This window comes from Rana temporaria, chromosome 1, assembly GCF_905171775.1.
Source record: "Rana temporaria chromosome 1, aRanTem1.1, whole genome shotgun sequence".
NCBI classification, from domain to species: Eukaryota; Metazoa; Chordata; class Amphibia; order Anura; family Ranidae; genus Rana; species Rana temporaria.
The window spans coordinates 47193971-47215858 of NC_053489.1; the positions used below are offsets into that span (position 1 = coordinate 47193971).

The 21888-nt window shown below is 44.2% G+C and overlaps 1 protein-coding gene across 4 annotated transcripts in view; it reads left to right on the forward strand.

Moving 5' to 3' along the window:
- Window positions 1-21888, forward strand: part of WDR7 (WD repeat domain 7) — a 583445-nt gene that overhangs the window by 62280 nt on the left and 499277 nt on the right. For all 4 annotated transcript variants that reach the window (XM_040337465.1, XM_040337471.1, XM_040337480.1 and 1 more), the window contains 3 exons: window positions 15629-15770; window positions 17918-18163; window positions 19587-19807. In XM_040337465.1, the coding sequence (XP_040193399.1) occupies window positions 15629-15770; window positions 17918-18163; window positions 19587-19807 (609 nt within the window). The remainder of the gene's footprint in view (window positions 1-15628; window positions 15771-17917; window positions 18164-19586; window positions 19808-21888) is intronic.

Consider the following 21888-nt stretch of genomic DNA (forward strand, 5'->3'; position numbering starts at 1 on the left):
TGGCTGCGATTGGGGTTGCTCAAGCATTATCGGATCAAGTTAAGCAGATGCTTAAACTTATTCCTGCCCAGCAGGCAGAAGAATTTTCGGATGTCCCTAGGGCCATATGTTTTACAGTAGACGCAATTAAGGATTCTATCCAGCAAGCGTCACGTTTATCGTTATCCCTTATCCATATGAGAAGACTCTTATGGTTAAAAAGCTGGGAGGCCGAGCCCCCATGCAAGAAGCTCCTGGTAGGGTTCCCCTTCCATGGAGGACGACTCTTCGGAGAAGACCTAGATAAATACATTCAAACCATTTCAAATGGCAAAAGTACTCTCTTGCCAACTAAGAGGAAGTTTCAGGGGCCTGCGTTTAAACGACAGTACTCCCCTGGGCAGGGGCCCTCTAATGCCAAACAGTATCGACGGCCTCCTGCGAAAGCAAACTTCGGCTTCAACAGCAAATCACAAGGACAGGCTGCTAGAGGCAGAAAGCAGTGGGTTCGCAAACCAGCAAAACCAGCCCCCAAGCCGACCTTATGAAGGGACGCCCCCACCCACGAAGGTGGGGGGAAGGCTGCGACTCTTTTCAGAGGTTTGGGAAGCCAGCATTCCCGACGAGTGGGTACGGTCTTCCGTGGCCACGGGCTACAAATTAGATTTCCTAAGGTTTCCTCCTCTTCATTTCCAGGAGTCGAGGATTCCAAACGATCCAGAGAAAGGAGCCGCATTAATGTCGGCATTAAATCATCTACTTTCCCAGGAAGTAATAGTAGAGGTACCAGTCCTGGAACAGGGGCTAGGTTTCTACTCCAACCTATTCATCATCCCGAAATCCAATGGAGATGTCAGGCCAATTTTGGACCTAAAGATGGTAAATACATACCTAAAGATCCGCTCATTTCGGATGGAATCCGTGCGGTCAGCAGCTACCACACTCCAAAAGGACGACTTCATGGCGTCCATAGACATAAAGGATGCCTACCTTCATCTTCCAATTTATCAGCCACATCAAAAATATCTACGCTTCATGGTGGCTTCGCGTCACTTCCAATTCGTGGCGCTTCCCTTCGGGTTGGCTACGGCCCCCCGGGTGTTCACGAAGGTCCTAGCTCCAATCCTAGCCAAACTAAGGATCCAAGGGGTCACGATCCTAGCATACCTGGACGACCTCCTAGTCATGGATCACTCGTCTCCCGGCTTGGAGCGAGCAGTGGCCCTCACGGTCCAATACCTCGAGAAGTTCGGCTGGGTCCTAAATCGAGAAAAGTCAGCTTTCCTGCCCACAAGGCAGTTGGAATATCTCGGCATGAGATTAGACACAGAACAACAAAGAGTGTTTCTACCTCTGAGGAAGGTCAAAGCCATCAAGGAATTAATCCTACTGGTTCTAAGCAAGAAGGAACCGACTATTCGCCTATGTATGAGGTTACTAGGCAAGATGGTGGCCACATTCGAGGCGGTACCATACGCCCAGAGCCACACTCGCATCCTGCAGGCAGCCATCCTGTCAGCATGGAGCAGAAGGCCACAGGCCTTGGATATCCCGTTGCCGCTCTCATCAAGAGTCCGACAAAGTCTGTGTTGGTGGTTAGACCCTCAGAATCTACTGAAGGAGAAGTCTTTCAGCCCAGTGGCTTGGAAGATAGTGACCACAGACGCCAGCCTGACGGGCTGGGGAGCAATTTTGGATGGTTGCACTCGCCAAGGTACTTGGGCAACGCCAGAGAAGCAGTTGCCCATCAACATCTTGGAGCTCAGAGCTGCTCGACTAGCCCTCAGGGCTTGGACGTCAAAATTGCAGGGGTTCCCGGTGAGAATTCAATCAGACAATGCCACGGCCGTGGCATACATAAATCACCAAGGGGGAACCAGGAGTCAAGCCGCTCAGAGAGAGGTGAGCTTGATTCTCCTATGGGCAGAGGCTCATGTGCCCTGCATATCGGCAATATTCATTCCAGGAGTGGACAACTTTCAGGCGGACTTCTTAAGCCGCCAGACTCTTTTGCCGGGGGAATGGTCTCTGCATCCACAAATCTTTCAAGCACTCTGCCAAAGATGGGGAGTGCCGGACGTGGATATCATGGCATCGAGACTCAACAAGAAGCTAGACAGGTTCATGTCCCGCTCAAGGGATCCGATGGCCTGCGGAACCGATGCGTTGGTTTACCCTTGGCATCGGTTCAAACTTCTTTATGCGTTTCCCCCGCTCCAGTTACTACCCCGCCTGCTGCGCAGGATCCGGGTGGAGCACATACCAGTCATCCTGGTAGCTCCAGCATGGCCCAGAAGGGCATGGTACTCACTAATCTTAAAGATGGTAGTGGGAGACCCTTGGACTCTTCCTCTACGGCCAGACCTGCTATCGCAAGGTCCGATCCTCCACCCTGCCTTACGGCATCTAAATTTGACGGCCTGGAAGCTGAATCCCTGATTCTCAGGGGTAGAGGTCTGTCTCAGAAAGTAATCTCTACCCTAATCAGAGCCAGGAAACCGGTCTCTAGGGTGATTTATTACAGGGTCTGGAAGGCCTATGTAGGCTGGTGTGAGTCCAAGCGATGGCTTTCTCGCAAATTTACCATCGATAGAGTATTAAGTTTTCTCCAGCTAGGAGTGGATAAAGGATTGGCATTAAGCACAATCAAAGGACAGATTTCTGCTCTGTCAGTGTGGTTTCAGCGGCTGCTGGCCACCCACTCGCTGGTTAAGACCTTCCTTCAAGGGGTCTTACGTATTAAACCTCCAGTTAAATCCCCGCTTTGCCCGTGGGATTTAAACCTTGTTCTGTCAAGTTTACAGAAACAACCGTTTGAGCCGTTGGCTGAAATTCCTTTGGTTTTACTGACAAGAAAGTTAGTATTTTTGGTCGCCATAGTTTCCGCAAGAAGAGTATCGGAACTGGCGGCCTTATCCTGTAAGGAACCATATCTTATTTTTCATAAGGACAGGGTCGTTCTCCGCCCTCATCCTTCCTTCCTACCGAAGGTTGTATCCAGTTTTCATTTGAACCAGGATTTGGTATTACCATCCTTCTTCCCTAAACCTACTTCCAGAAAGGAAGGGTTGCTGCATACCTTGGATATCGTCAGGGCCATGAAGGCCTATCTTAAAGCTACAAAGAAGATCCGGAAAACAGATGTGCTGTTCATATTACCGGATGGGCCCAAGAAGGGGCAGGCAGCTGCAAAGTCCACCATTTCTAGGTGGATTAAGCAATTAATCACTCAGGCCTACGGCTTGAAAGGGTTGCCTCCTCCAGTATCATTAAAGGCTCATTCTACTAGGGCCATGGGCGCCTCCTGGGCAGCACACCACCAGATCTCTATGGCTCAAGTTTGCAAGGCGGCAACCTGGTCTTCTGTCCACACGTTTACAAAATTCTACCAGTTGGACGTAAGAAGGAAGTCTGATACAGCCTTTGGGCAGGCAGTGCTGCAGGCTGCAGTTTGAGACCCTCGGATTCCGGGGGCTCCTCTTTTTTTTGAGTTAAATTTAAAATTTAAGATTATTTTTCTCAACTAAGTTGGATTTATTATGATTTGAGTATTTCTCTAAATTAAATCCTTTTGTCTTGGAGATGTTCTCCCTCCCCTCATTGTGAGCATTGCTTTGGGACATCCCATATAGTAATGAATATGCCGCTCTGTGTCCCGTGATGTACGATAAAGAAAAAGGGATTTTTAATACAGCTTACCTGTAAAATCCTTTTCTTGGAGTACATCACGGGACACAGAGCTCCCACCCCTCTTTTTGGGGACCATTTTGGGAGGCATACTGCTTGCTACAAAACTGAGGTACTCCTCCTATGGGAGGGGGTTATATAGGGAGGGGCATTTCCTGTTTGAGATTGCCAGTGTCAACACCTGAAGGTACTCCATATAACCCATATAGTAATGAATATGCCGCTCTGTGTCCCGTGATGTACTCCAAGAAAAGGATTTTACAGGTAAGCTGTATTAAAAATCCCTTTTTTTCTTTTATAGGTGATCAAATACCACCAAAAGAAAGCTCTATTTGTGTGAAAAAAAGGACAAAAATTTCAGACGGGTACAATGTTGTATGACTGAGTAATTGTCATTCAAATTGTGAGAGCACCGAAAGCTGAAAATTGGTCTGGTTAGGAAGGGGGTTTAAGTGCCCAGTGGTCAAGAGGTTAACTGACAATTGCGCGGTCGTGCAACGTGGCTCCCAAGCAAAATTGGTGTCCTTTTTTCCCCACAAATAGTTTTCTTTTGGTGGTATTTGATCACCTCTGCGGTTTTTATTTGTTGCACTATGAACAAAAATAGAGTGCCAATTTTGGAAAAAATTCAATATTTTTTACTCTTTTCTATAAAAAATATCCCCAAAATAAATATATATATATATATATAATTTTTCCTCAGTTTAGGCCGATATGTATTCTTCTACATATTTTTGGTAAAAAAAAAAAAAACGCAATAAGCGTTTGTTTGATTGATTTGCACAAAAGTTAGGAGGGGACAATCAAAATGACACGGGAGGATCAGAAGTGGGGGGGAATCAAAATGACACAGGAGGATCAAAAGGGGGGAATCAAAATGAAACAGGAGAATCAGAGGGGGGGGGGGATTACCATTTTAGTAACCCCTTCTGATCCTCCTGTGTCATTTTGTTTCCCCCTTCTGAGCCTCCTGTGTCATTTTAAGTGACCCCATTCCCCCCACTCCTGTGCCAGTGGACACCTTCACCAGACATACCCCCCACCCCTTTATCAGACATTTCCACACATTGCCCGACTTCTGCTCCATGCTACCGTACTGTCTACGGTAATTGTACGGCCAGACTCAGTCAGGGCACAGCGAACAGCAGGCAGCAGCTTGTCCTGGCAGCAGCGCGGGCTCTCCAATGAAGAGACCACGCACTTCCTGTCTGTGCTGCAGCCAATAGTGTGCTGCGTGACGGCACCCGCCGGTCCATGGTACAGAGTGTTACGGTACCTTCGGGGGACCTTGCGGTATTATCAGGATGCCTTATGTTTGGGGAAGGCCCTATTATGGGGCAGGTCTGTAAGCATCAGATGTTTTTTCACGCAAAACGCAAAGCTTTACAACCCCTTTAAGGCAAGGGAGAAGCATGAAATCCTTATCCTTTGCTGCTGCGTGTCATGAGGGAAACAACAGGGGGGAAAAATATTCACACAAGCCCAAAATATGTTTGCAAATGTATTTTTTTGTGACTGAGAAATTGAAAGAATCGGGAAAAAAACGGTCACGTAGAAACTTGTGCATGTGATTATCTGGCCTTTTTCTGCAGATGTTTGGTTTGTTTTATCTTTTCACTGTATTTTGCCATTTGGGACAAATGTATAGTGGGTATAGAAAATCACCCACCTTTTAAAACAATCACATTTTGTTGCTTTGCAGCCTGAAATGAAGACAGACACAGTTTTTGTTTTATCCAGCTATATTTACTTACAACTTATAACATTCAAGTTAAAGCTAAAACGCCAACATGTCAGAATTTTTTTAAAAAAATGCAAAAGCGGCATCACTGAGTTGGAAAAAGGATCACCCCCCTCTGATAAGTGACCTGTAAACTCAATCAGGTGTAGCTAATCACCTTCTCACACAAAGCCATTGGTCTTTCAGCTGTGGTCATGTTTATGATCTCAGCTTGAAAAGAGCTTTCCCGAAGCATTTTGGTTCCTGGTAGTGAAAAACAAGTAAGCAAACAATCAACTATGATAGGTGGCAAGGCACTGTCGAAACTTCTCCAGGATGAAGTTGTGGACAAGCACAAGTCAGGAGATGGATACAAAAAAAAATTCAAAGGCTTTATCAATGCCTAGAAGTAGAGTGAAGTCTATTAAGAAGTGGAAGGTATTTGGTACAACACAAACCCTCCCTGGATAAGGATGTCGCTCCAAACTGGATGAAGGAGCCAAAAGAAAACTGGTCATGGAGGCTTCCAAGAGGCCTACAGCAACTTTTGAAGTAGTTGCATTAATTTAATGACAGAGTGGTCATTGTGGACATGTGACAACAATATCACAAATTCTCCACAAATGAGGCTTTTTATGGGAGGAGTGGAAGAAAAAAGCCACTCCTCAAGAAAGGTCACATGCAGTCATGACTGAGCTTTGCCAAAACACACCTTTTTGAAGATTCTGAGGCCACATGGAAAAAGGTGTTCTGGTCAGATGAGACTAGAATTTAATTATATGGTCTCAACACCAAACCATATATGTCTGGCAGAAATCCAATACAGCTCACCATCCAAATGGCACCATTCCTCCAGTAAAGCATGGAGGTGATAATATCCTGTTATGGGGCATTTCCAGGGCCGTCTTAATATGGTTTGGGCCCTGGGCAAACATTTTTTTTGGCCCCCCCTCCAGCTTATTTTGGGCCTGGCTGGTTCACATTTATGTGTTTTGGCGGCCCATTGATTTGAATGGGCTGCCATGCCTTCGTATATATAAAAAATAAAAGAAATAAAGAAATATATAAAAAAAAGTTTTTTTTTTTATAAAAAAAGGGGGGTTGTCATCCGGGGCCCTGGGGACCTCCAGACCTCTGGAAAAAAAAATTGGCCCTTTAATAAAACATAAAATAAAAATATATTAAAAAAATGTTTTTTTTTATTTAAAAATAAATAAAAAAAGGGGGGGGTTGCCATCTGGGGGCCTCCGGGCCCCTGGGGACCCCTAAAAAAAAAAATGGCCCTTTTTAATAAAAAATAAAAATATATTAAATATATATATATTTTTTTTATTTAAAAATAAATAAAAAAAAGGGGGGTTGCCATCTGGGGACCTCCGGACCCCTAAAAATAAAAATAAAAAATGTTTTATTTTTTTCAAAGGGGGTTGTTTTGGGCCCCCAACAGTGACAGGGCCCTGGGCAGCTGCCCCTGTTTGTCCTATGGTAAAGACGGCCCTGGGCATTTCTCTGCAGCAGCGACTGGAGCACTTGTCAGGATAGAAGGAAAAATGGATGGGGCAAAATACTGTCTACTACCTGAGAAAAAGCTGCTGCCCTCTGCCAGAAATGTGTCAATGGGAAGAAGGTTTACTTGAATGACTTGAAGGTTGCAGTCCACAAACAGTCGCCATCAAATTTAACTGAACTCGAGCAGTTCTGCAAAGAAGAGCGAGCAAATATTGCAAAGTCTAGATGTGAAAAGTTAGTAGAGACATATCCAGGGGTGTATTTAGGGTTTGTGCTGCCCTAGGCCTGACTAAACTCGTGCACCTCCAAAAAGTGTTGCCTATAGTTCTACTTTTTGCACAAACATTTTATGGAGAGGACTAAGATGATATGACCATGCCAATGCTGCAACAGAAAACATATAGCACAGTGAGGAGGGTTTGTGGTCCAGGATGATAGGACAGTCAAAATTCAGAAAGGAAGACGCAGTGCAGCCGATTTATGGGACGCTAGACTAATTTGCCTCTCAGCCCAGTCCGCCCCATAAGGCTGGAGCTACACTAACAGTGTAGCGCAAGCTGGCAGGTACTCTTTCTGTGCTGCCCCCCTGCAAAGTGCTGCCCTAGGCCTGGGCCTTGTTGGCCTAGGCCAGGATACAGCGTTGGACATATCCCAACAGACTAAAGGCTGGTATTAAAGCAAAAGGTGGTTCGACAAAATACTAACATAAAGGGGGGGGTCCTTTTTTCAACTCAGTGATTGTTTATTTGTTTGTTTTTTATTTATTTATGACATGTCGGTGTTCCCTTTCGTTTGGATATTATAAGTTGCATTGAATAAATATAGCTGGCTGAAACAAAAACGGTGTCTGTCTTCATTTCAGGCCTCAAACTAACACAATATGATTATTTTAAGGGGAATATGGGGGTGATTATTTTCTATATTCACTGTAGATCTATACTCGGACAAAAAAGTTAACCAAAAAACAGAAATGTATAAAAAAAAAGTGGGGCAGACTCGAAGGACTACTCCCATTTTTTTTTTTTTTTTTTTTTTTCGCCGCCGCTTTTTTTTATGTAGCTGATATATTGTGAAGCTGCTAGGAGTGAATTCAGGTGTCAGTGCGATTGTCTCCTTCTTTCTCCGGCTCGTCCTGTAGCGTACTATCCACCGATATATAGGTGGGTTTTCTGCCGCGTCTCCTACCATTTCCGTTGCTGGGTGACAAATACTCCCCATTGATTAATCATTTCACGTATACATTCCACCACCAGGCAGCCGCAGTTACCGGCAGGCAATTTTGACTACTGCCAATTTGAGATGAAATTGTGTAATTATGTCCCATCCAAAGCCCACCTGCTCTTTGTTTTTGTGATTTGCCTTTGTTTAAACAACGTACAGTTATTATCTCTTTTCACCGGGTGCATTGCTTCATTATTCCCAGCTCCACATTGTCTCTTGAGATACTGATGTGACAAGTTGCAAATTTCTGCAATCATCGCATTGTTCCTAAACACAATTCTAGTCAGAGAAACATAATAGACGTGAGCAGTTGCCCTATACCTATCACATGCTGTAAGTAAACAGTGAAACACAGCACCCCCCAACACATGCAGTGCTTACTGCGACCTGGAGGGGGCAGCAAGACAGCATCTGTGCAGACACTGGAATTGCTCACCTGCGGAGTTGCTGTTATGGCTTACCTAATGATTTAAAGTGAAGGTTCCGCCTGAAAAAAAATATTCCACCAAAAATAAAAATAAAAAAATGTTCTTTTTTTTTTTTACTCACCCTAAATAGCTGTTGCTATGCCGAAGTGCAGAATCTGCCTCTTCATCCTCCGCGGTGGATTCTCTTTCTCCTCCTACACTGGGTGTCTTCTGTGTGTGTCCCAGAAAGAAGCCGGCCCATTCACAAAGCGCCGCGCTGCTCGCGCATGCGCAGTAGGAAACGGGCAGTGAAGCCGTACCGCTTCACTGCCTGTTTCCCTTACTGTGGATGGCAGCGCTTGGAGCTGCTAGGATCGAGGATCGACCTCGGCGGGGGCAGACATCGCTGGCGGCTAGGACAGGTAAGTGTCCTTATTAAGTCGGCAGCTACAGTGTTAGGAGCTGCTGACTTTAATTTTTTTTTTTTTTTGTAATGGAACATCCGCTTTAAGGGCTAATTTACCTTTTAGACTTTTGATAAATGCATATATTAATACTGTACATGCATGTTTTATTTATTTTTTTTAACATATTTTTAGTATGTGTTACAGGACTCCTTTACACGGGTGTAATTAAAGGGGTTGTAAAGGTTCATGTTTTTTCACCTTAATGCATCCTGATCGCCGCCATTAGTAGTAAAAAAAAAAAAAAAAAAAAAAAAGAAAATGCAATAAAACTATCCCCTATTTTGTAAACACTATACATTTTGCACAAACCAATCGATAAACGTTTATTGCAATTTTTTTTTTTTTTTTACCAAAAATATGTTGAAGAATTCGTATCGGCCTAAACTGAGGGAAAAAAAAAAGTTTTTTTTATATATTTTTGGGGGACATTTTATATAGCAAAAAGGAAAAAATATTGAATTTTTTTCAAAATTGTCGCTCTATTTTTGTTTATAGCGCAAAAAATAAAAACCGCAGATGTGATTAAATACCACCAAAAGAAAGCTCTATTTGTGGGAAAAACAGGACGCCAATTTTGTTTGGGAGCCACGTCGCATGACCGCGCAATTGTCAGTTTAATCGACGCAGTGCCGAATCGCAAAAACTGGCCAGGTCCTTTACCTGCATTTTGGTCCGAGTCTTAAAGCGAAGTTCCGGCCACAATTTCACTTTTTAAATATAAATACCCCTGTAATACACAAGCTTAATGTATTCTAGTAAAGTTAGTCTGTAAACTAAGGTCCGTTTTGTTATGTTGTTACAGCATTTAGACACTTTATAAAATAGAAATTGACTGGGGCCATCTTAAGTGTGGGCATCATGAAGCCAGACTGTATGACTTCCTGGATTTCAGCCTTGCAAATCTCGCACATGCTCAGTGCTGCACAAGCAGTGTCAGATCAGGTTTCAGCACCTGTGCTGTCCAAGTCACATGATTCTTCGAGATTGGGGAGTGCACAGACTCCTGAAAAGTTACACCCACTACATTCCCAGGAGTCTGTGCGGTGTAGGTTAGGAAGCTTAAGCACCTAGGTGCAGGAAGTGGGAAGATTAACTATTCTGCCCAGCAACAACACTTTGAAGGCATCTAAAAAAAAAAAAATTCTCATAAAGGACTAATGACATTTTTTTAAAACTACTGATGTAATGTTATATTTATGGGTGGAACTCCACTTTAAGTGGTTAAGCAAACATTATCACATCTACAAACTATGGGATATATACGGGAATTTTTATTCATTCTGCAACTTATAGCGGGACAGCGATATTGCTGCAGACAGTCTGACACTGACAGTTAGTGGGAACCAGTGACACCAATACAGTGATCAGTGCTTAAAAATGTGCACTGTCACTGTACTAATGACACTGGCTGGGATGGGATAAACATTTAGGCCGATCTAGAGGTTAAATGTGTGCCTAACTGGTGTTCATGTGTACACTGTGTGCTGTTTTTACTAAGGGGTGTGATGATTTTTATTACCTGCTTTGCAGGGAAAGCAAATCCATTGCATCCCTGCTGAAAGAACAGAGCTCTGCCTTGTGTACATATGCAGAGCTCTTTTCTGTGTCTCTACTCGCTGATCAGTGGGAGCTGGCGGGTATCCATTGGCTAGCACCTGCTGATCGGCTTGTGTTGTGTGTATTCACACAGTCGCAGCACCAGTGGTGCATGCGGCCCCTATTTGGAAATGCTGGATCACGTACTGGGTACATTATCCAGCGCTGGAGAGCCGCCTTGCATCTAAGTGATGCTGTCAGCAAGCGACCAGAGTAATAGTATGCACATTTAATCCCGTACAGCATTTAGAAGCCTACACACATAAATTCATTCTAGTGGCTGGAATATGAATTTATCCTACGCACTATAGAGACTTTACGTGTGTTCGCCCACATTTGTGTTTAGACAGGATTTTCTCTTCAGGTTTACCAAAACCGTCTAATATGAGGTCAAACATTAAGAGTTTCAATTTGTATGCAATCAGGCAGGCCCTTGCACTACATGGTTTTGGTAAACCTGAAGAGAAAAACCTGCAGGAAAACTGATGGTGTGTATGGGGCTTTTAAGCCGCCAAAATACTCTTCCCTGAATGCCGGACTTGGGTTTCAGTTTTTCAAAGTACTGTATCAAATGGGACTAAACGCCCCTGTGTGCCTCAGGGGGTGAGGCTGAGCCAGCTGCCGCTCAAGCATCTGGGTGGATCCCGACAATAAAATCAGGATCCCTCTAGAGTCTGGAACAGCGGAGTGACATCGGTCGACAGGAGTTTAGCCTGCTCTCAGCTAAATATGTTTTACAGGAGTGCAGAATTAATTGCACTCCTTTTGACCCACAGGAGAGCTTTGGCCCTACTTCTCCTTTTTAGCCTCAGTTCACACTATAGCGATGCAGGAACCAGCGTGATTTCAGGGCCAATTCCCGCATCGCATCTCTTCTGCAGGCAGTTCACACAGCTCTCTGCGAACCGCTGTGTGTGTACCAATATAATGTTAATGACACCCCCAGATCGGTTCACAGATTGCAGTGCGAACCGTGGATTTAGATCGCATGGGTGGGAACACTCATGCAATCAGATTCCAGTGCAGGAAAAAAAAGTCCCTGCACCTTCTTTATGCAAATCCAATGCGACTTCAGCCATACAACTGTATTGATAAGTAAATGTATATGATCCGAACGTGTCATCATATGCGGATCGGCACACCACGTGATCCGCAGAGCTCCACTGCTGCCTCGGCCATATGAAAGGCCACGGCTTCGGCCTAGCTCCCGGAGCGGTGGCCATCTTGGTCCACCCGGCGATGGCCTAGGTGAGCCTAGAGTGGTGCGCTGACGTCATCACCCGGCCTCAACTGCTCATGTTCGGCTGGTTTCTCTGGTAAGACTAAGCAAGCAATAATCTTCCTATACAGTGGGGGAGATGTGGACCATATTACAGTGAGGGAGATGTCTTTGGATATTACAGTGGGGAGATGTCTTTGGATATTACAGTGAGGGAGATGTCTGTGGATATTACAGTGGGGGGAGATGTCTGTGGATCTTACAGTGGGGGGAGATGTCTGTGGATCTTACAGTGGGGGGAGATGTCTGTGGATCTTACAGTGGGGGGAGATGTCTGTGGATCTTACAGTGGGGGGAGATGTCTGTGGATCTTACAGTGGGGGAGATGTCTGTGGATTACAGTGGGGGAGATGTCTGTGGATTACAGTGGGGGAGATGTCTGTGGATTACAGTGGGGGAGATGTCTGTGGATTTTGCAGTGGGGGAGATGTCTGTGGATATTGCAGTGGGGGAGATGTCTGTGGATATTGCAGTGGGGGGAGATGTCTGTGGATATTGCAGTGGGGGAGATGTCTGTGGATATTACAGTGGGGACTATATATGGTGGTGATCCAAAAAATGGATGTGTGTTATAATTAATCAAAATTAGTCGATTAAAGAAAAAAATCGATTAATCGAACACGAAAATTTTAATCGGTAACAACCCTAGTTGATTTACTAAAACTGGAGAGTGCAAAATCTGGTGCAGCTGTGCATGGTAGCCAATCGGCTTCTAACTTCAGCTTGTTCAATTAAAGCGGAGGTTCACCCGCACATGACACTTTTTCCCCTTAGCTTCATGCTCGTTTTGTCTAGGGGAATCGGCTAGTCGTTTTAAACTATGATCTGTACTTACCGTTTACGAGATGCATCTTCTCCGCCGCTTCCGGGTATGGGCTGTGGGACTGGGCGTTCCTATTTTGATTGACAGTCTTCCGAGAGGCTTCCGACGGTCGCATCCATCGCGTCACGATTTCCCGAAAGAAGCCGATCGTCGGTGCGCAGGCGCAGTATAGAGCCGCACGACGTTCGGCTTCTTTCGGCTACTAGTGACGCGATGGATGCGACCGTCGGAAGCCTCTCGGAAGACTGTCAATCAAGAAGGAACGCCCGCTCCCGAAAACCCATACCCGGAAGCGGCGGAGAAGATGCATCTCAAACGGTAAGTATGGATCCTATTTTAAAACAACTAGCCGATTCCCCTAGACAAAACGAGCATCCATCTAAGGGGAAAAGGGAAAAAAATATATAATTGGGTGAACTCCCGCTTTAAGCTTTGACAATAAGCTGATTGGTTTCTATGCAGAGCTACACCATATTTTACATTCCTTAGTTTTAGTAAATCAACCCCAGAGTATTGAATCTTTCAAAGAGTAACTGTCAGGTCCTGAACATTGTCCAAGATAACAATACTGCTAAGGCTCCATGCATACTAGCATTTTATATGCTCAAAAAAGCACTTTTAGTATCTTTTAGGGGTGTTAGCATGTTATATGCATTGTTACAGTACATAAAGAAAAAAAAAAAAAAAGCTGTTAGTGACGTTTTAGTGCATTTTTTTTTTTTTTTTCTGTCGGGAAAACGCTTCCAAAAACTTTACAAACATTTTTTTTTTCTGCTTTCTAAATGCTGAAGCTTGGAAAATTCTTCTAGGAACAGAAAAAAAATGCTCATAATAGCTTCTAGGAGCTTAAAAAAATGTTAGTGTGCATGGAGCCTAAAGGCCGTACACACGATCGGATAATCCGACGGGTATTGTGTGCTGACAGGCTGTTGTTGGATAATCCGACCATTCGTCAGACTTTCCGCCAACAAATGTGGGATAGCATGCTTTAAAATTGTCCACCAGCAATTGTGTGTTGTCAGATTATCCGATCATGTGTACACAAGTTCGTTGCACAAAAGTCCAAAGTACAAACACGCATGCTCGAAAGCAGTGCTCACCATAACACAACATTAGCAGAAGTTGCCCAAAGGGTGGCACTAAAAAGCTGAAAAACGTAGTTTCGTGTTTGTTGGCCCGACAATTCTTTGCCGTTTGTATGCAATACCAGTTCCTGGCTAACGCCCTTCGGACAAAAGTCCTACGCTTTTCCAGCAGAAAATTAGATTGTGTGTATGAGGCTTAAAGGGGTTGTAAAGGTGCGATATTTTTTCCCTAAATGGCTTCCTTTACCTTAGTGCAGTCCTCCTTCACTTACCTCATCCTTCCATTTTGCTTTTAAATGTCCTTATTTCTTCTGAGAAATCCTCACTTCCTGTTCTTCTGTCTGTAACTCCACACAGTAATGCGAGGCTTTCTCCCTGTTGTGCATGCCCCTTCCCTTGGACTACAGGAGAGTCCGGACGCTCTCTATGTTGCAGATAGAGAAAGGAGCTGTGCGTTAGTGGGCGTCCTGACTCTCCTGTAGTCCAAGGGAGGGGGCGAGCACGACACTCCACACCAGGGAGAAAGCCTTGCATTACTGTGTGGAGTTACAGACAGAAGAACAGGAAGTGAGGATTTCTCAGAAGAAATAAGGACATTTAAAAGCAAAATGGAAGGATGAGGTAAGTGAAGGAGGACTGCACTAAGGGAAAGGAAGCTATTTAGGGATTTTTTTTTTTTTTTTACCTTTACAACCCCTTTAAGGGTTTTATATGCTGGCTTTGGTTGGTGTCAGAGCTAGTTTTCTTTCAGTACAAGGTACAAATCAAAGGGGGATGCAAAAGCCGCTTGATGCAGCTTAGGAGGTGGTAACCTGAACATCAAAAGAGGACAATTGCAAGCAAGTAAAAAAATAAAAATACATTTTAAAAGAAATAATCTGGCCATAGATGGATTGAAATTTGGCCAGTTTAGTAGGGATGGTTCAATCCATAACCACTACTGATGTGAGTGGAGTCAATCTAATGATCGATTCATCTTGATCGAAATTGTTGCTGTATTGTCATTCGACCAGCACTTGCATATAATCAGCTGCAGTACTGATCAGTGTATTCTGACAGTGGAGGAGTCCTGATGTCGGAATACAACAGCGCAGCAGGGAGGATTTCCCCATTCGCCTGCTACTGGCTGATTAGAAAATACAGATTTGTGTATGGCCAGCTTAAGATGGAACTCGCAAGTATCGCCAACTAGTTCCAAATGCTATCAGAGTCTATTGTGTACAAGTTCTCTTTCTCAGGGGTGTGACTCAAAAGTCACAAGGGTGTAAAATAAATCCCGAATGCCGCGTACACACGGTCGTTTTTCGGCATGAAAAAACAAAGTTTTTCAGCATGTCCAAAAAACAAAGTTTTTCCAACTTCATCATTAAAAATGACGTTGCCCACACACCATTGTTTTTGAAAAATGATGAACAAAGCACGGTGACGTACAACACGTACGACGGCACTCTAAAGGGGAAGTTCTATTCGCCTTGGGCTGCTTTTAGCTGATTCCTTGTTAGTAAAAGACGATTCGCGCTTTTTGTCTGTTACAGCGTGATGAATGTGCTTACTCCATTATGAATGGTAGTTTTACCTGAACGAGCGCTCCCATCTCATAACTTGCTTCTGGGCATGCGCAGGTTTAAAACTTCGTTTTAGCCCACATACGATAATTTTTTACAACCCAAAAAACGACATTTTTTTTAGAAGCTGAAAAACGATGTGAAGCCCACACACGATGATTTTAAATGACGTTTTTAAAAACATCGTTTTTTTTCATGCCGAAAAACGACCGTGTGTACGCGGCATTACACAATTCCTTTTCCACCTAGAGATGTTACTTCCCACTGATGATTCTCTGTCTTTCTTGCAGGTACTGATCTGCCCTCCGGTGACCAGGTTTTTCTATGGACGTAGAGAACCCTTCCATAAGCTTCTAATTCAGGGGGATTCATCTGGGAGACTCAGTATCTGGAGCATACCTGATGACCTCAACGAACAGGAAAACATGGAAGGTAAAACTGGGCAAGATGTTATCTTATTCCTACAGACAGTTCTTTTGGGGTGTTTGTACTTCAAGAGAACTATTTGGCCAACTTGAAAGTTCTGGAAATTTTTGATTTTTGTAGACCTCAACATGACGGTATAGTAGTAGCTAAATGCCTGACAGGCTTCTTGCATCTCTTTTGAAAGCTTATTCCTGGATTTGTGGAGTTCGGATGAGATCGAAGACACATTTAGGCACTGCAACTGGCTATCATCAATAGGAAGTGAGACAATCTTTTAATAGAGACAAAAATTCCAACTCTTTCCCACTTCACCTAGAACTAACAAGTGAACGTTTTGGTGACAGTATCACCTAAATCTGACCATGCATCAAAACGCAAAGTCTTATCTCCCATACCACTATTCAATGTAAAAAAGTAAAAAATAAAATAAATGACAAATACATTATAAAAAATAATAGTATAAGTTGTTAAATTGGGTTAGGGAGTCTCCAAACAAAACCATTCAGATTTGATAGTAGTTGAAAATAGGTGCAAGTTTATTCACTGCAGTGGAGAACTACAACACAGTTCTCAGCAACATAAGCAAGTAAAGTGATGGTTTCCGAGGTTACATCTACAGGTTCTTCAATTTCATATTTATGAATATGCAGAAAATATGGGTGTGTGTGTTAAGTGTATTCTAGGCATGATATAGGTGTGACCGTATAGTTTAGTCCAATCGACATTCATATCTTAACAGCAAGGGAACAGTTAAGTAGGTGGTAACATCATGTGACTGATAGAAGGTGAAAGAAAACGTAGGCGCCGCCATGACAGTACTGGATCAGACTAGTTAGTTCTCATTAGTCCATTCCCAAAGCAAAAAGGGGGTAAACTGTTGCTTCTCATCTGGCGGCGAAGGTCATCAAAGACTGAAAACGTTGTGTCTAAAAAGAAACGAGCAAGTGCATTAGATATTCTTAAAGTGCTAGTAAACTATGATGTTCAGTTGATGTTGGGGGGAATGTATGTAGACATGAAGTGGTTGGAGGATGTTTACAGTTCTGAGATACTAAATGGCCAAAAAAAAAGCGCATTAAGAAATTTTGTAAAAGGAAAAAGACTGCGTGGACCATTACACCCTTCTAATTGTGGAATTCAAGTGTTATCAGGGTAAGTTCACCTTTATAAAAAAATCTGTAAGGGGAACTTACACAGGACCCCTCCCCACCCCCAGTCCCGCTGACCTGCAGCGCGGCAATCTCCCGTTCTGAGCCCCCGTATAGCCGCCTTACAGCTACAGGGCTTAGAAAGTGATTGTAAACCTTTTTGTTTTAAAAAAATAAAATAATTTAAGTAAAAAACATATGATGCATGACTCCACTGTGCAGTTTGTTTTGCACAGTGTGGCCCCAAACCTTGTCTTCTGGGATGCCCCCCCCCCCCGGCGGCACTCACGGCTCCTTACATCGGTAAACCCCCTGGGAGAAGCGCTCTCCCTGGGGGTTACCTGGCGCGCTCACACCCAAGTCTGGCATTTGTGTGCGTAGACACAGAATGCCGGACTCGTCGCCAGCGCCCGCGTCGTTGGATTTGATTGACGGCAGCGAGAGCCAATGTCTGCGCTGCTATTGATCTATCCAATCAAGAGCCGAGAACCCCAGGCAGAGAGGTAGAGCGCGTCTCCGCTGAGGGAATGTGTAAATTCACCTTACAGATTTTTCTGTAAAGGCTCCATGCAATTTGGCTTAAAACGTCTGTTCTCTCAGAAGCAAAAAACACTCAGAGAGAGCATTTTTTTGTACAAAGTTTAGACGAGTCTAGGAACGTTAAATAATTTTTCTGCATCTAAACGTTGATCTCAAAATATGCCTGTAAACGTCCTAATGTGCAAGGACACATAGGATAACATTGAGCTGCTTCTACAGGCAGAACACACATCTCTTGTAGAAGCAAAGTTTTTCTAAGCCACTGTGCATGGAGCCTAAAGGTGAACTTACATTTAAAGTTATTTAGTAGTACAGCAGCATACAAACACAATTTACACCATTCTGCACTTCTAACCTTGTGGGAACAGTTTACAATCGCTTCATACTTGTTAACAGTGTTACTGTTTATGCCAACTTTTGTTTTAGAATAACAGACTAAGTAATTTCATACATTTTATGTTTCAGGATTAAAAATCACAATGACAACATCTCTTCAGGAGGCATTCGACAAGCTGACTCATCGTCCTGCTGGGATAATTGACCAGCTCAGTGTGATGCCAAACACAGAACCATTGAAAGTTACTGCCAGTGTCTACATCCCATCCCACGGACGTCTGGTTTGTGGCCGAGAAGATGGCAGCATAGTCATTGTCCCAGCCACGCAGACCGCCATAGTCCAGCTGCTACAAGGGGAGCACATGCTACGAAGAGGTATTGGTGTATTCTTTTAGTGCTGTATGGTAGCTGAAAGACATCTCTCCATTTCCAGGGACAACTCCAAATGTCCCCATTGCTGAATTTTTTGGTGCAACTTCCATATGTAATGATACTGTTCTTTAATTGCAGGAATACTGCAGAAATATGCATGGGCCCTATTATATAATCATTGTGCAAGCCAACTAAGCAGGACGTGCAACATTATCTTTGAACAAATATCAAAGCCTCATTGTACATATATACATAACGTACTGTACATGCAAACTTGTGAAAAAAAAGTAGCTATATTAAAGAGGCCCTGTTACTTTGTACCTGTGTCAGTGTAAAACACACCTCCTGACCACAGTGCTTCCTTCCTGCTCTTTCTTCTGCGGCCACCAATGGCAAATACCCAGTGCTTCTGGGTATGCAGAGACATGTGTGACCTCCTCTCATAATGCAGTGTTCGTGCCTAGTGGCTAATTGCTTGCCATGAGCACTGTCAGATGATGAAGGGGACTGAGGTCACTGCTTCCTCTGAGCTCCAACATTGGTATTGTGGTGGTGGCTGTCATGAAGAAAGGACTGGCAGAGGAGAATTGGACTGGTAAGTAAGACACCTCCTCTTTCCCCCTAACTGGGCAAAATCATGTTGCGTGTTCCCGCCAACACTTTTGAGAGTTTCGGAGTCCTTTGTGTGTTTAGGGCACTTGGCTGCACCCCCTACCCAGCTTTAAAGGGGTTGTAAAGGTAAATGTTTTTTCACCTTAATGCATTTTATGCATTAAGGTGAAAAAACATTCGACTGTACCGTTTTACTTACCTGACCCCTCGAAAGTCCTGCGCGCGTCCACGTGATCCTCTTCCGTTCTCAGCCTGGCCGTTGATTGGCTAGGCTGGACGGATTGATAGCAGCGCAGCCATTGGCTGGCGCTGCTGTCTATCACAGCGGATGACGCGGCACGCCGGGGGGCGGGGCTGAGTGATACAGTCGGCGGCTATGCCCGCCGCTGTATCACGGGAGCGCGCTCGCAAAAGCTTTCCACCATGCGAGCTTGCTCGCATGTAGGTAGAAAGCTTTTGCGAGGAGGAGCCGAGACAGCCGCAGAGGGACCCCAGAAGACAGGATTCGGGGACACTCTGTGCAAAACGAGCTGCACAATGGAGGTAAGTATAACATGTATGTTTTTTTTATTCTGCCTTTAGTGTTCCTTTAATGCCAGGAAGCCTAGTTGATAAAGAAATGTAGCCTAACTTATTGTTTAAATTTGCTCCTGAAAATGCTGACAGTCATACAGTCTATCTCTACAGCTACTGGGATGGGTCTTTCTAGCAGGCTTGAAGCAATGTGAAGATGGAAGATAGCTTTGAGTTTCTGGTTCTTAAATCTCACATTTTTAGCTTATTAAAAAGTCAACATTTCAATAATTTTTTCCAGGCTGGCCTCCACATAGAACATTGCGTGGACACCGGAATAAGGTGACCTGCTTACTATATCCCCATCAAGTGTCCTCTCGTTATGATCAGCGCTATCTGATATCTGGGGGAGTGGACTTTTCTGTGATCGTGTGGGACATCTTTTCTGGCGAGATGAAACATATCTTCTGTGTGCATGGTGGGGAAATCACCCAACTGCTTGTCCCACCTGACAGCTGCAGTGTAAGTATCCTCTGTTACACAGTTACATAGTAGGTGAGGTTGAAAAAATTCAGTCCATCAAGTCCAACCTATGTGTGTGTGATTATATGTCAGTATTACATTTTCTATCCCTGTATGTTGTGGTCGTTCAGGTGCTTAGCTAATCGTTTTTTTTTTTTTAATTATCAATGCCCCCCCCCCCCCCCTGCTGAGACCATCACCTGTGGATGATGAAACTTGTCTAAGTTCCCCACATCCTTGCCGCTCTTACAGTAAAAGAAACCTTTACGTAGTTTAAGGTTAAACCACTTTTCTTCTAATTATGAGTGGCCATGTGTCTTGGTTAAACTCCCTTCCACGCAAAAGTTTTATTCCTATCGTGGGATCATCAGTACGGTATTTGTATATTGAAATCATATCCCCTCTCAAGCGTCTCTTCTTCAGAGAGAATAAGTTCAGTGCTCGCAACCTTTCCTCATAACTAATATCCTCCAGACCCTTTATTCGTTTTGTGTAAGAAAAATGGCTGCGCTGCTATATAAAAGTAAATGTGCAAAAAATGATATAACATAAAAAATGGTATTGAAACCAAAAAACACCCTATGTGTGTGTTAAAGATCACCTACTCTTCCCCTTATGAGAGGAAGTAGGTAAAAATGATGGATTGACTCCTAAAACCCAATGAGACAGTTCCTGTCCGTGGAATATCTGGATGACACTAGCCACTTGCAAGAACTGTTCTGTCCCCACATGAAGGCGAATGAAGGTATAACTGATAATGGCTGTGTGACTTCCTACCTTCGTATCCAAGCAGTGGGGGAGACCGGACCGGCAGATGCTAGGGTTAGATGGATCCAGACTTAGACATGAGGATGAAATCAACGTGGGTTTATTCAATCCAGATAAAGCAATAAACGGTGATACAATACTGTTCTGTAGTAGTGGTATCAATGCTGTTTTGTTGGTATCTATCCTGAGGCTAACTGCTGGTCAAAAACTGATGCCTTCTCAAGCCCAAAAAATGTGCAGTGTCCAGTCACACAGCCATGAGGCACTGCTGATGGCTGGCCCCCCACATGATAATGCCAGCCCTGCTTGAGTCCATCCACTCCATCCTCCAGGTCGTTTATAAACAATTTTAAATAGGATTGGTCCAAGCACAGAACCCGGTGGGACCCTACTACCCACCCCTGACCATTCAGAGTACTCTCCATTTATCACCACCCTCTGAACTCGCCCTTGTAGCCAGTTTTCAATCCATGTACTCACCCTATGGTCCATGCCAACGGACCTTATTTTGTACAGTAAACGTTTATGGCAACTGTGTCAAATATTTTTGCAAAATCCAGATACACCACGTCTACTGGCCTTCCTTTATCTAGATGGCAACTCTTCTCCTCATAGAAGGTTAATAGATTGGTTTGGCAAGAACGATTCTTCATGAATCCATGCTGATTACTGCTAATGATACTGTTCTCATTACTAAAGTCTTGTGCATATAGTCCTTTATCATTCCCTCCAAGAGCTTACATACTATTGATGTTATGCTAACTGGTCTGTAATTCCCAGGAATGTATTTTGGCCCTTTTTAAATATTGGTGCTGCATTGGCTTTTCTCCAATTGGCTGGTACCATGCCAGTCAGTAGACTGTCAGTAAAAATTAGGAACAATGGTCTGTCAATTACTTGACTGAGTTCCCCAAGTACCCTCTGGTGCAAGCCATCTGGTCCTGGTGATTTATTAATGTTGAGTTTCCCAAGTCTAATTTTAATTCTGAACTCTGTTAACCATGGAGGTGCTTCTTGTGATGTGTCATGAGGATAAACACTTAGGGCTCTTTCACACGGAGCGGACCGTTTCTGGGTCCGCTCCGTGTGTCCGCCAAAGCTCAGCGGGGATCCCCGCTGAGCTGTCGGCGGATAGGGCGGTCCCCGCACACAGTGCCAGGACCGCCCTGTCTCTGCTCCGCTGTCCCCTATGGGGGACCGGATGCAGACGGACCGTCTGTCCGTCTGCATCCGTTCCGTTCCGCCGAACGGAAGAAAAATAGGGTTTCTTCCGTTCGGAAAACCGGATCCCGACTGACACGGATGCTAGCGGA